The sequence below is a fragment of the Simochromis diagramma genome, unplaced genomic scaffold (assembly GCF_900408965.1).
Source record: "Simochromis diagramma unplaced genomic scaffold, fSimDia1.1 OVJJ01000293.1, whole genome shotgun sequence".
Classification (NCBI taxonomy): Eukaryota; Metazoa; Chordata; class Actinopteri; order Cichliformes; family Cichlidae; genus Simochromis; species Simochromis diagramma.
Window position 1 is genome coordinate 4,018,307 of NW_024386801.1, and position 15,170 is coordinate 4,033,476.

General features: G+C 41.1%; 1 protein-coding gene across 1 annotated transcript; it reads left to right on the top strand.

Annotated features, from left to right (window-relative positions):
- Positions 1-1,376: 1,376 nt before the first annotated feature.
- tmem86a (transmembrane protein 86A) lies at positions 1,377-13,910 on the top strand. The gene is made up of 3 exons (XM_040025247.1): positions 1,377-1,805; positions 8,619-8,883; positions 9,181-13,910. Exons 1-3 carry the CDS (start codon positions 1,785-1,787, stop codon positions 9,606-9,608), a joined length of 714 nt encoding a protein of 237 aa, XP_039881181.1. The 5' UTR covers positions 1,377-1,784; the 3' UTR covers positions 9,609-13,910.
- Positions 13,911-15,170: the final 1,260 nt, after the last annotated feature.

Consider the following 15,170-nt stretch of genomic DNA (forward strand, 5'->3'; position numbering starts at 1 on the left):
CACAGTAATAGTCACCTGCACACACAGATATCCCCCTAAAATAGCTAAAACTAAAAACTACTTCCAAAAACATTCAGCTTTGATATTAATGAGTTTTTTGGGTTCATTGAGAACATGGTTGTTGTTCAATAATAAAATTATTCCTCAAAAATACAACTTGCCTAATAATTCTGCACTCCCTGTATGTCCTGTTTTAAGCCTGGCACTTCCACCTCCGCTCTCAGCCACTATCGCTCTGGCAGCAACGGCGCTAGAGCCAGAGCAGGGAAGAGCCGAGCTGGAACAAACCATTTTGGGAGGGGGGGGAGGCCCCCCCCCCCCTCCCAAAATGGTTTGTAACAAAGTATAACAAAAGTATAGATAACCTGGGTTATCTATACTTTTGTTGTTAAAATGTTCCATCTCAATTAAGTACTATATGCTTTTTATATTTTTAGTAGTGTGTCCCACAAACAGCAAATATTTTCAAAAAAAGTAAGAAATCGTTGGGGGTGCTTTGATTCATTTTGGGGGTGCTGAAGCACCCCCAGAAATGGGGCTAAAATCGCCCCTGCTACAGAGGCATAAAGCTGATGAGCCATGACATAAGCTAGGAAACAGTTGTGGAAGCTTGGTTAAGAAGAAAGTTTATAATCAGTGAGTAGCAGTATGTCTTCAAGCGGAGAAGAAAATGATAGATAAATAAAAATATGTTTGCTTTGAGGGTGTTGATAGAGAAGTGTAGAGAAGATCAGAAGCTGCACTGTAGCTTTGTGGAGCTAGAGAAAATGAGAAACTGGTATCACATAAGTAGTCGCAGAGATGCCTGTGAAGGTGGTGGAGAACATGTATGAAGCCAGACTGTAGTGAGGTGGTAGGGGTGATAGATGAGTTCAAAGTGTGGGTGAGATTGTGATCTGTAGTGAGAGCAGGGAGCAGGTGGACAAAATCCTGGAGAGGTGGAGGTATGTTCCAGGGAAAAGAGAATGAAAGTCGGAACAGAATACATGTGTGAATTAGAGAAAGAGAGGTGTTACAGTAAATGCAAGAGGGTAGAGGTAGTGAAGGTGGACTAGTTTAAATACCTGGGGTCAGCCATAAAAAGCAATTGACGGTGCACAAGAGAGTTGAAGAAGGGAGTGCACACAGGTTGGAGCAGGTGGGGAGGAGTGACAGGAGTGGTTTGTGACAGTAGGACAGCAGCAACAGTGAAGGTTGACAAGAAAGTAGTGAGGCCTGTCATGGCGTATGGTTTGGAGACAATGACCTTAAAGCAAATTGAAGCAGCGGTTGCTGTGATTTGGCACTAAATAAAACTGAATTTAATTGAATTAAAACAAAAAAAAGAGGAGCATAAGGTGTCATAGTTGAAAATGCTCCGGCAGAAAAGTGGTTATTAATAGCTTTCAATTCATCATCCATACAGCAGTAATGTTTTCTCATCTCTAACGCTCAATATGATCAATTAACGCTGAACTGTCGATGTGCAATCAAAAACCAAGCTCGACAAATCAAGCTCCATTTCCGTAGAATGTAAATAAAGGCCATCTGCTCCGGTATGTAAAAGGCACCCCGACTCCTCCTATCAGGGCGTCGCCTGACGCCTTATCCCGCCCTCTAAGACCAATCTCTGCACCTATTGGTCAACACTGAAAGGCCTGTCACTGCCTCTCTGATGTCGGACCGCCCACAGGATCGAGGACAAAAACAATCGGCATCTCGCCGTCCTCAGTAAAACATAAACAAGAAGACTCAAACGAATCAGTGTATCCTTTTTAAGCGGCACGGACAGCACCGAGGGAGAAATGGTTTCTCCAGTAACAGTGGTAAGTACCAGTTTCAAATGGCCATTTAAAACATTCAGGAATAAACAGCGGCTAGTTAAGCTAGTGATACAATAACGAGACTTCCGAAGATAACATCCTTAATGTGTGCATTGTCGACTGCCTCGAGCCGCTATTCAAGCATTTACTGGGGCATTTTCGTTGTTATTCACATCTTGTCATACTTTATCTCGGAAGGCCAGCGCATGCTCTCTGGTTCATTATTTAATTGCCAGTAAATAAGCGCGTCTGCTAAATGAAAAACCGTTCGCTCAGGTGCTCGCGGTAACTCACGCAGCTATCTCATTTTCTCGTCATTAAATAGTGTCCATCTGTATGTGTTTGTGCAGACACAAGGCAGAAACTTTCTTGTTTCCGTCTAGCCGTTTCCCTTTTTTGGCACAGCAGCGACGCTGCTCGCTTGTTCCTTCTCGGTATTGAACATACACAAATTTCGAAAGGCTATCCCTGACAAAAAAGAAAAAGATGTCATGCCACGACCTTTTTTGTCTTTTTTCCCCGTTCCTTACCCTCCAGTAACGCATGCGCCGAGCTGTGGTCGATTCTGGCTTTCTTTTCATCTCCCTTGTTGTAGCTGTGCTTTATATAGAGTTTATTGTTTGGCGTATCTATTGGCTCAATAATGGACCTCACCTGGAAATCGTCCATTTTGACAAAAAAGCTGATAACTACATGAATAATTTAAGCAGGTGGAGCATCATCTTGCTCTAGCAGAGCTGCTATGAAATTTTACCCCCTTTGCTGGGGCCATGAAGGACGGTTCATTGTAAGTTGGCCTGTAGAAAACCCGGGTGTGTAAGGCTGTGTGGAGGAATGCCTGCCATACAGACTAGTTTCCTTAGTGATGAAGATACTGTGCAGGTCCTGGTTTTCCTTTATTTCTATTAGGGTCCCAGCATTGCTGAGAAAAAGATGTATGCTTTTATTCAGGGTTGTTTTTCTGATGCTGAAAAACGTAAACAGGCAATATTGGTGTGTTAGTGTCTGATAATTGCCAGTACCTGTTCAGAAGTAAACGTGATTATTGTCCCACTGGAGGCTGCTATTATTCAGTTTTACTTAGATGCAGTTCAACAGTTCCTGCTTGATTCTTTGGTATGTTTTTTTTAAACACAGTACTACACTCAGTTTTACAACAGTGAGCAGAATGTTGTCCTTATAAGGGACTCTATGAACATTTTTAAATCTACCGTAGATATGTCAAGGAACCATTCAAACAGGCAGGGCACATGCAGTCTGAAACCAATCTGTACTGCCCAAAGACTTTGACTCACGTTGCATGCCGTAACTTGATTTGCTTATTTTTGGCTATATTGATCATCTGTAGAGGCATCAGCACATCCAGTGCCCACAGTGGGGGGGGGGGGGGGTTGTTTTGTTTTTTTTTATCAGAAACTGAAGTTTTTACTCTTACGTCAGGAACTCAAGACGTCATACAGTGCAGCAGTAAGGTTGTATTCCTTTCTAGTCTGCATCCCCAAATGTCTTCAAGTCATCTTTGTTGAGCTAAAGCAGCTCAAAGGTGGAAAAAACAGAGTTGTGTGATGCTTCGTAGAAATAACATTGTCATAAGACTCATATGCCAGCTGTGCAGACTTTAGAGGCGCCATATTTCTGTACTTCAAAAGGACACAAAAAAGAAAGAACAAATTGTCTTTTCTTTGGTTTAGGATACGAGGTGCCTTTTAAAGGTCAGTCGATCTGTATTGACTAATCATGCAAATATAGTGAATCATTAACAGTATTATTGTTTAACAGAGGACAGGAGCAGGTGTGTGTAGCTGTTCAGCTTTATATGGTCCTGCACTTTTGCAAACATCCTTTATTTATAATGTGATCATTTAGACAGATAAATGATGACGAAACGATTCATTTTCTTTGCTTCTTAAGTGAGGTATTATGTTCTCCTTTTTTTTTCTGGCGACAGCCGGCTATTACAGGACTAACAGCCATCACTAATGTCCCTGTCTTCAGTGCTCCCACAGACAAACTGACGCCTCCACGAATAAGAGTGGACTGGTTTACAGTTGAGATGATAGTGTGCTACATAACTCCACCAATTTCAGTCAAGTACAAGAAACTGAACAGGAGAACAATGCTGATCATCTGAGCAAGAAACCCATTAAAACTGGTATAAAGCAGTTTATGGATTCCCACAAGCAATTATGCTTTCCTGATGGAAAAATTTGTGCAATCACATTTTAATGGGGTGGGGAAATATTACAGCAGTAATTGTTTAGGATATGACAGAAATTAATACTTGAACTCCTGATACTATCATAATCTGGATTCATATCTAAGTCAGCAAAATGAAACTTCTTTTATAGAACACTGTAACAAAATTGAAGCCTAATTGTATTAGAAGACTTAAAGGATTATGTTATAAATGTTTCAAATCCTATTTTAGTTATGCCTTTCTCCTTCTTAAAGGATTTTGTTTAGCGTGTACATGCCATGATTGGATGGCAAAGAATAAAAAACGAAACTGAAAAGTATCTCAAACCCAGCATAGAACAGACTAAAGGTTATAGGAATCACTGACTTCCTCCCAACTTCCTTTCCTTTCTTAAGTGCCAAACCAATCATTAGTCTTGTCTGTAGATAGAAATCAAACTGACACTGCCTTATTGAGCATAGTAAACTGTTTTCACTGGACCTTATTTAATAAGAACTAACTGCTATATGTGTAATGAGAATACCTAAAGTCATCCTTGAGTCCCAGGAGTGTAACAGATATGGCATGTGGTGTTTTCTTGTGCTCTGTCCTAAAGTAAGACAACCCTGGCTTTTTAAGCAGAATTTTCATATCGGTTAGTCTGGGAGTGTTGCCAGGGCCGTCTCCTTGCCTCGCCACCTATGTGGCCTTAATGTGATAGATAGGTTCACTGTACAAGTACAGCAAAGTGGATAATGGAAAGGAGTGCATTAGTTCCCATTATATACCTAGCCCTGGTTTGATGGCCGTGGAAAACAGCATTACACTTGTACCTAGAGGAGACTGATATTAATCTTAAATGTATTGTGAAAGCAGAAAACAAAACTGCTGAAATTTATCTTAATCTTGTCAGAGTGAAAAAGTGGCAGAGCAAGTATTGTTACTTTTTGCCATTTTGGTAGGAAGCCTAAATATTCAAAGAAAAATGACTGAAACAACTTTTATTTTTACAGGATACATCTAACTAAAAGTACTTTATAACGCAGGAATTTGAAGTAATAATCAGGGGTAATTTTAGTATTGTAATCCATATGCTGAAGCGGCTTAAGAGGTGAGTTTAAAAGTAAATGTCCAATCTTGGCACGCAGACCACTAGGTATCCAGAAGCTCTGTGTGCGTGTGCTAGGTATCTTCATACACTCTGCAATCACATCTTAAGGATATATATAATTAGCTAAAACTTATATTGTGACTATGGAACAGTATCAAATAATGTTGTGTATGAAGCTTTAGTAGGTCTGCAGAGCTCCTGGGAGGATCATATAACACATGTAAGCAGTGGATAAACATATAGCTAACTGAGTGCTAAAACACACTCCTGGCATATCTACCTGATGGAAACCTGTTTCCAAGCAAGGGCTTTCCTGGAGACCATATAATTCAGGAAATTTAGACAGAAGTAATGTGTTTGTTGCATCCTCCCTGAAGCAGACTGTTGAATACATTTAGAAAAATGGTCAAAGTGCCTTCCTAGTCTGGCATGCTTTCAGGGAACATGCAAATGATCTTCTCAGCATCCTGCTTTTAATACTGGAGAACCCAGGCAATAGTTATTTTGCTGTCCTACTTTTAGCTCAATCTGGTCATGACTGTATGAACTTATGCGTCAGATCCCTGTTGTTTTCCTGCTGGTAGTCTATCAGGTACTCTAGAGTAGGTTTGGGGTCACCTAAACTCGGTCACTTAAACCTCACCCCCTTCTTCCTTCTCCATGTTTCTGCGTGCTTGAGCACAGGGAATCGTCTGATCATTAGGGTTTTCCAGTTAATATTGTAGGGGTTTACCTTGCTATATAAGTCTCATTCATTCTACTGTTATTGAAAATTGGCACTATACAAATAAAATTGAATTAAAATAAACTGAACACTTCAGTTGATCCTGCACTGTCATTTGATCTGTTACTTTTTTGAAGAATTGTGCAATTCTGGTCTGTTCCTTTCTACCTTCCTTCACAGTAATAAACTGTAAGATCCTTCAGTCTCTCTGTCCTACTCCTCCTCTGCTACTACATCCAGCTGTCATCTGAATGGTGGTACAACAGCTCATTCACTGTTTTCTTCCCCTAAGGCTTCTTTATTTGTGCTTCTTCTTATTTTCCTTTCTCTTTGTCCTAGTTGCCCTTTCTTTCCTTTTTTTTCTCTTTTGAACTTTGCAACCATGCCAGGGCTTTTTTTGTTTGTTTGTTTTTTTACATCATTTTGCTTACCACTGAATATATCAGGGTAGGATGCAAAAAAACACGCTGTAAAATAACCCTTTGGGACATCAAACCAGCAGTTCTTGCCCAGTCCTTTGAAACTTTTCCTTGCCGCACTATGACCCATTGTTCCTCCTCTTCTTCCCGCCTTCTTCATATACTCTTCTTCTCTCCTCCAGCAATCTCACCTCTAGTGAACCCACACTCAGTGCCTTTCCCTTCCACCTCACCCACTTTCTTTTTTTCTTTTGCCTTTTGATCCCACAGGCCTGCCTCAAAAGTGATTCTCAGAATCACCGGTGGCTCATCATTCCAGGGGTTTTGTGAAACTTTTTCATACTCTGAATTTGTATGTGTGTTGTGTGCCTCATCTATTTGGACAAAAATAAATACAGGGAGTGCAGAATTATTAGGCAAGTTGTATTTTTGAGGAATAAATTTATTATTGAACAACAACCATGTTCTCAATGAACCCAAAAAATTCCTTAATATCAAAGCTGAATGTTTTTGGAAGTAGTTTTTAGTTTTAGCTATTTTAGGGGGATATCTGTGTGTGCAGGTGACTATTACTGTGCATAATTATTAGGCAACTTAACAAAAAACAAATATATACCCATTTCAATTATTTATTTTTACCAGTGAAACCAATATAACATCTCCACATTCACAAATATACATTTCTGACATTCAAAAACAAAAAAACAAATCAGTGACCAATATAGCCACCTTTCTTTGCAAGGACACTCAAAAGCCTGCCATCCATGGATTCTGTCAGTGTTTTGATCTGTTCACCATCAACATTGCGTGCAGCAGCAACCACAGCCTCCCAGACACTGTTCAGAGAGGTGTACTGTTTTCCCTCCTTGTAAATCTCACATTTGATGATGGACCACAGGTTCTCAATGGGGTTCAGATCAGGTGAACAAGGAGGCCATGTCATTAGTTTTTCTTCTTTTATACCCTTTCTTGCCAGCCACGCTGTGGAGTACTTGGACGCGTGTGATGGAGCATTGTCCTGCATGAAAATCATGTTTTTCTTGAAGGATGCAGACTTCTTCCTGTACCACTGCTTGAAGAAGGTGTCTTCCAGAAACTGGCAGTAGGACTGGGAGTTGAGCTTGACTCCATCCTCAACCCGAAAAGGCCCCACAAGCTCATCTTTGATGATACCAGCCCAAACCAGTACTCCACCTCCACCTTGCTGGCGTCTGAGTCGGGACTGGAGCTCTCTGCTCCTTTACCAATCCAGCCACGGGCCCATCCATCTGGCCCATCAAGACTCACTCTCATTTCATCAGTCCATAAAACCTTAGAAAAATCAGTCTTGAGATATTTCTTGGCCCAGTCTTGACTGTTTCAGCTTGTGTGTCTTGTTCAGTGGTGGTCGTCTTTCAGCCTTTCTTACCTTGGCCATGTCTCTGAGTATTGCACACCTTGTGCTTTTGGGCACTCCAGTGATGTTGCAGCTCTGAAATATGGCCAAACTGGTGGCAAGTGGCATCTTGGCAGCTGCACGCTTGACTTTTCTCAGTTCATGGGCAGTTATTTTGCGCCTTGGTTTTTCCACACGCTTCTTGCGACCCTGTTGACTATTTTGAATGAAACGCTTGATTGTTCGATGATCACGCTTCAGGAGCTTTGCAATTTTGAGACTGCTGCATCCCTCTGCAAGATATCTCACTATTTCTGACTTTTCTGGGCCTGTCAAGTCCTTCTTTTGACCCATTTTGCCAAAGGAAAGGACGTTGCCTAATAATTATGCACACCTGATATAGGGTGTTGATGTCATTAGACCACACCCCTTCTCATTACAGAGATGCACATCACCTAATATGCTTAATTGGTAGTAGGCTTTCGAGCCTATACAGCTTGGAGTAAGACAACATGCATGAAGAGGATGATGTGGACAAAATACTCATTTGCCTAATAATTCTGCACTCCCTGTATGACTGGTAAAACAGTTGGAAAGAGGAACTTGAGTGATGATTACACTTCACAGTTCTCAGTAACTTCATATACGAGGAAGAAGGTAAACCAGACGAGAAAGAAAAACAACATAATAAAATTAGTTGCAAAAAGGAGAAATTTAAAGGTTACTAGGAGTCACAGTTTGGGAGCGTTCTCATTTCCTTCAACAGCCTTTTCCCACAAAGTTTGGTTTCAGTGACACGTGTACGTATGGCTGACGGCAAGAAACTAATGGCCACACAAAGTCAGCAGTTTTAAATCTCACTACTTGTGAATAAAGGAGGGAAAAAAACAAATATAACACTATGCAGCTCAAACAGAAAATGCATCTATTTTAAGTCGATGATTATAAGAGCATCACATGTATTTGCAACTATATTTCAGTTATTAATGTAACTATTCATTTTACTTTCAGGTCAAGAGTGAAGGCCCTAAATTGGTGCCATTCTTCAAAGCAACCTGTGTATACTTTGTCCTGTGGCTGCCCACCTCAAGCCCATCTTGGTTCAGCGCCTTGATCAAATGCCTGCCCATCTTCTGCCTGTGGGTGTTTTTGCTGGCTCATGGCTTCACCTTTCTCTGTGCTCACTCCAGTGCCCGCAAGATCTTGGCTGGTCTAATCTTTTCTGCTCTGGGTGATGCCTTTCTCATCTGGCAGGAGCAGGGCTACTTTGTCCATGGTGAGGAAAAGCTCTGCATTTTAACAATTATCTCATCAGATGTAATTCAACCGTATAACAATAAATGTCTAGGTGTGTCCATTTAAAAAAATGTCTGTTGTAAACAGCCATCAAATATTAACAGACATAACCCCTGGTTCAGGAATTGTTTTATCACCTGACTCCTCCTGGCTTCTTGGCCTTTTGAGCCCGTTGAAAACATTAATCAGAACCATTAGAAAGACTAAATAAAACTCAATGGAAACAACTTGTATTAAAACCTAATTATGGTTTCATGTATTATTCAATATTCTACAGGCCTTCTGATGTTTGCCATTACCCATATACTCTACTCTTCTGCTTTTGGGATGAAGCCCATTAATGTGCGTGCTGGGCTGGTGATCACTGCTGTATCCTTTCTGTGCTATATCCTGCTGTACCCTTACCTCTCCGGCCCCTTCACCTATTTGGTGGCCGTCTACATCGCCCTAATTGGTTTCATGGGCTGGAGGGCCATCGCAGGTTTGCAGCTGGCGAATGACCTGTGGACCTGGACCAAGTTGTCTGCCTGCCTGGGTGCCGTGCTCTTCATGGTCTCCGACCTCACCATTGCAGTCAACAAGTTCTGCTTCCCTGTGCCCCATTCGCGAGCCATCATCATGGCCACCTACTACGCTGCCCAGATGCTCATAGCACTGTCAGCTGTTGAGTGCCAGGACGTGGAGGTGGCCAGGAAGAGAACATGAGTCGCAGCAGTCTCCAAACCATGTGATTATGGACACATCTCACTGCCAGGTTCCCAGCCCCCAGCCTTCATCTCAGTATGGTGCTCAAACACCGCTGGGCCACTACAGCCTTTGCATCACCCTTCTGCCCCATTGGCGTTGTAATCTCACATGTGTCCTCTAACCAAGAAGATACAGTAGTATTATCTTCTGCCTCCCCCAACAACAGTCCTACCTGCCTCCTCTAAAGATAGAATGGCTTTCAACCTAGTTACAAAGGTGATAAGTGCAGTAATATTAACCTGCTATGTAGAGAGTATTACATACTTTTAACTGGCTAATGGAAGCATGTCACTGGGCACCTTCAAGGAGTGTGTATGGGAGAGCAATGGGGTCTGTGTGCGTTGATGTATTTGATTTTTACCTCGCTTGGCACACAGTCCTTTCACACACCTCACACTCCCAGCACAGACGTATGCTTTATGTTGTCCAGCATTACTATTTAACATTTAGTTTGTTATTTGTTGTTGTTAAAAAGGGAGTTGTTTTTTTTTTAATACTGACGTATACATATTTTTTCCATTCTCTGTTGCTCTGTGTTCCCTTTAATTAAGGGTGCTATTCTAAAAGCTTGTCCAAACCTGTTTTCGTTATCTGCGATCCCCTTGATATTATTTATAACAATCCTGCCCCTCTACACTTTCATAAGTCGTCATCATCAACGTATTTTTTAAAGTATTTTTTCTTCTATGATGTCCTCGAATAACTAGATGCACAGCTTAAAAAATGACAAAAAGTAAACCAATAAGGCTGAAATTCAGGGAGGGAAATTTGGGTGTCGACAAACCAGTGTGTACTGTAAGTTTCATGACTGAACATTTCTGTTGGATGGGGAAGAAGTTTAGCTTTCTCCTGAGATTCACACTGCTGTCAGTGTCCCGCTGTCACAAAGAGAACACACTAAATACCATAGTCACAGCAGACTACTGCACACATTATTACTTGCTGTGTAGTGTGCACCTGCTTCTCCTTTTTGTGTTAAGTCCACCAGGAATTTGTTTTCCCCACCAGCAGCTTTTTAAGAAACGCAGGTGCAAATGTTACCACGTACACACACCTGACACCCACAGCTCCTGCTGTGTTAGTTATTGGAAAAAGTTCATGGGGATCTTATTGCTAGAATGGATCAGCTGACATGCGTTTATTTGGCCTAATAGCAATGTTATGAAGACTGAAAAGAAGGGCTATGTTACAGGATGGAATCTTTTTGTTTATCAACTCTGTGTGTGTCTGTCAGGGCCCTGGGAAAGGGCTCACTCGCTCATAATGAAATGCACACATACATGCACAAAAGTGTGCGGTTTGTCCTTAAGGCAGCCAAAACGAACTGAAAAACCAAAATGGAAAAAAATAGGGAAGACAAGGGAACTGGCATGTCATGTGAGGAAACAGTTATCCCATTATTCCCAATAATTCCCTCTCACAGGACACTTCATCAGCTTTAATCCTGCAAAATCCGCCACAGCTAATCCCTAACAGGCTGGCTCCTATTTTGTCTTTCATCTCTTACATATTTCTGCTTCTCACCTCTCGTTTGTTTTGTCCCCTGCAAATTTTTTTTTATTTTAAAACTAAGTGTCTTACTGAATATTTAAGAATTACACTGCAACTTTTTCTCCAGATGTCTACACTTGCACGTGTTTTTGAGCGTCTGCATATGTGTGAGAGTGCGTACACTGCTTTTTTTTTTTTTCTTAGCTGTTGCTTGAACGTCTGTGTGTTCTTGTGGCAAATCAGAACCAACTTAAGGCCCGAAATGCTGTGAACCAACGGAGTTTCTATGAAGTACACACACTACTGGATATTTTTATTGTATTATCACAATGCTCTTAAAACCATCTTCATGCCCATCGCCTCTTCAGAACTGCAGCTTTGTAACAGACTGCAGATCTACTGTCAGTTAAGAACTTTAGGCTAGTGTTTTAATAGTGACAATTTCCATTGCTGGACATGCCTCCTGTTTATATGCTGGTGGAGAAAAAAATCTGATTGATCACACATTTAAATTATTAATCGCTGTTAAACATGACAGTGGAACATATTTAGCGCAATAGTTTAATAATGAAACTCTCAGATGTGATGCTGTGTATATATTGTTTATGAAGCAACCGTGGAAAAATACAAGCCCATGTTATGGGTTTCTTCTGCTGGGTCATTGACCCCAACAGCTGTCAGCAGCTACATGCGCACAAAAAAAAAAACATACCACAAAAAAAAACCCCACACACATTCAAACACTTCAAAAGGTGTTTAGGCATCACCTTAGCCACCATGACAGATCTGCAGGCAGACAATGGTGTTGACTGTCATCAAGGTTTTTATCAATATCAGTATCGCAGTTTTGCTTTGACCGAGAAAGACACTTGGCACAAGTGGCTATTCTTGACTACTGCTTTGCCAGAAAGTTCCTCAATATTCTTTCAGCCTGTCACTATGCTTGTCAGCACAATGTTTCTGCTTTGTCAGTCAGAAATGTTCCATCAGTCTGGTCGTGTGACCACTTTTCTTCTGTTGCGTGTTTTAATTTGTCCTCCCAGCACTGCAGACTCTGACTCTGCAGTTCTCTCCCTGTTTTCATCACCGATGGAGCACGCTCTGTCAACAATTAATATCGGCCGCCTTTGTGCTAAAAGCCATCCACCGAAGCTTGATAGCAGTCTTAAAAGAAAGTGGAGTGCAAGTAGAGATGCTAGCCAACACAGACTCTAGTACATGGCCTCAAGTAAACCGTGCAGGGATGGCGGGACTTAGTCAAGCAGTCTTACTCATCCTTACTATGTGGGCAATTTCTGTGGGCACCTCCTTCTTTGTCCTTTGCTACACAAAGCCTCCTGACTGTTGTTCCTACAGTACAGAGCATTTATTTTTGAGATATTTCTTCTTGGCCAAACTGTTTCTTCTCTAAAGTGTCTGCTTTTATTTGATTTGGGCTCCAGAAACCAAGCTTAAATTATAATCCAAAACTGAACTCATTTGACTGAGTGGAACTTGTCAACATTAGAGGTTTGTCATGTGTCAAACCAGCTGTTGTTGTTTCACAGGTGACAGAAATCCCCCCCCCACCCCCCCCCCCCCACCACCACCACTGGTGCAGGATTGCTTTTAGCTTTTTCATTGAGGACGGAGGTTATTATTGGGTGATATTGTAGCTTGAATTAGATTACAAGGTGAAATATGACACAGAGGGGAAGCTGTTAGCTACCACCCTGTTCCCCCACAGATGGCAGGCCAGCAGGCGCATCAGTTTACCTTAGTCTGTCAACGGCCCGTTGTTCAAAGCTTTGTGTGCGCATATAAAAGGGACCAGAGAGAGCTGTCAGAGGTCTCCACAGTGAGTCCTGTGGTTTCACTTGGTCCTCTGAATAGGTTAGCACTTTTCTTTGATTAGAAGTTTTCTTGCTGAATTCTTTTTGCTGTTGTTTCTTGTGATTGTTGATTTGAAGACTTTGCTGCTAATGCACTGTGCTCATGATTATGAAGTGGGTTGCATTCAAAACAGATAGCTGTAAAGTTTGTATATTTATCATGCATGACTAGTGGGCTGATGTGACTCCTCCACATCAACACCAATGTGTTTTTTTTTTTTTTTTTTACTACAACTGACAGCCCTGCAACATCAGTATGAGCTTAAGAGAAATATGTGGAAATAAACATCTTTGTAAAATTACCCCCCTCCCCCTCACCATGTTCTGCACTTTTCTGTACCCAAAGTAAGGCCAGTTGATCTCTCCTTAAACCTAGCAGTGAAAGTGTTATTAACAAAGGATTATTGTGTACTGTATCCTCTAAAGTATATGCTCGTTTTTCCTTTCATTTTTTCTCGAAAAGTTAGTGTTTTGAAAGTGACAAATCAGCATGTGAGAATCATGTGTTTTCTTTCAAAGACATTCATTTTAATTAAGTGTTACTTACCTTGATGTGTAAATCTTTTTTTAAAGTGTTATCCTTTCATTTGCAGAAAATGAAAACCCAAAATGTTTTGCCTGTTAATGTGGGAAAAGCCAAATTCGTTTCCCACAGATTATTTAATTCTTGTTTTAAGGTCCCATGCTACGCAGAATTTGAATTCCGTTTATTGAAAGAATGTTTCACTTTTCTTTTAATTCAATGACGTGCTTTACCTTGTTGTCCTTGATTTTTTTCACTTTATTGTGATTTCTTTCTTTCATGACTGTAGAGATGAAATAGTTTCTTTCCTGTAGTGAAACTGCTATGAATGTGAATAACTATTGGAGAAATAAATGCAATTACAATGCAAGTTCAGCAAAATGTCTCTTTTTTTTTTCTTTGTTGTTGTTGTTTTTTTTGTTTCCTAGGATCACTGCATTGAAAATGTCAGCAGATGTTTATAACTCTTTGGTGTTTTGTGTTTCTACTGAAGCTGATGGTCCTCAGCAGTAAAGTGCCATTACAGACAGAATGAACTGGAGGACAACAGAGAGCTCTGTTCTAGTAGCTGCTGTGCAGTATTGTCTGGCCGAGGGAAATGTGCTTTCAACAGCAGTTAACCCTGTGAAAACTCAGTCAGAGTTCTACCGACAAGTCTCTCTGTTTCTCTTCCATTTCAGCTTCCTGTTACCTTACCTTGTCTGTATTTGCTTCCTCAACATGCACACAGACATCTTAAGAATTTTGTCCTGCTGAATCCGTGCCAGTTCTTTTCAAATGTGTCCCATTCATTTGCAGCCAAAGTCTTGCCATCAAAGAAGTCCAGTCTTCTAAGAAATAAAGTATCTCTTTTATGGCCCTTATAAAAACAGACCTCGTGAGACACGAAATATACATGAAACTGATGAAATAATGTCACTCCTGAAGAGTGAAGAAAGTTCTTTTTTTAAAAAAAACAAACTTAATCACATTAATGAAAATGTGATACAATAAAACATCAAAGAAATCCATTAGAAATTCACAAGAATCAAGTTCCGTTTGAGCGCAGCAGCCTTTAGTTTCTTTGAAATGCCGAGACTAACCATTCAAAGTTTCACTCCACGGTATTTCAACTTTATTGTGGCTTAGCTGAATAGGGGAGAAGCGGAAGGTACCTGTGACGTCAGTTTAGTGCCTTTTGGTGCTTAATTGATTTGAACCTGGCAGTCTGACTGCCAGTCCTCTGGTGGGTCTATACAAATGGAGTTGTGGGCGCCAGCAATAGTGACGCAAGGATAGAGAGGGGTTGTAACCCCTCTCTGTCAGGCTGGCAGCTCCTTACCAGACCACACTCAGTCTCAAGCAGCAGAAGTCCGCTCTGAGGCAATGTCTTTTAAAGAGACTGTCGGATATGCAGATTAAAAGTAATCTGGTATTTTTTAAAGCACTGGATTTAAAAGGAATGGATAACACTGTGGTTAAGTGGACGTTATGGTTGAAAGTAGAATCTGTTGGATTCATACACACCCTTTATACCGGCATTGCATTGTAAGGCAATACAGTAAGTTAGCATGCAAGCAGTGGCCAAGCAGCTGGCATGCAAAGTTGATCACCTGACCTCAAATCGGCTGCAGATTAGTGTCACTGGCCAAAAGA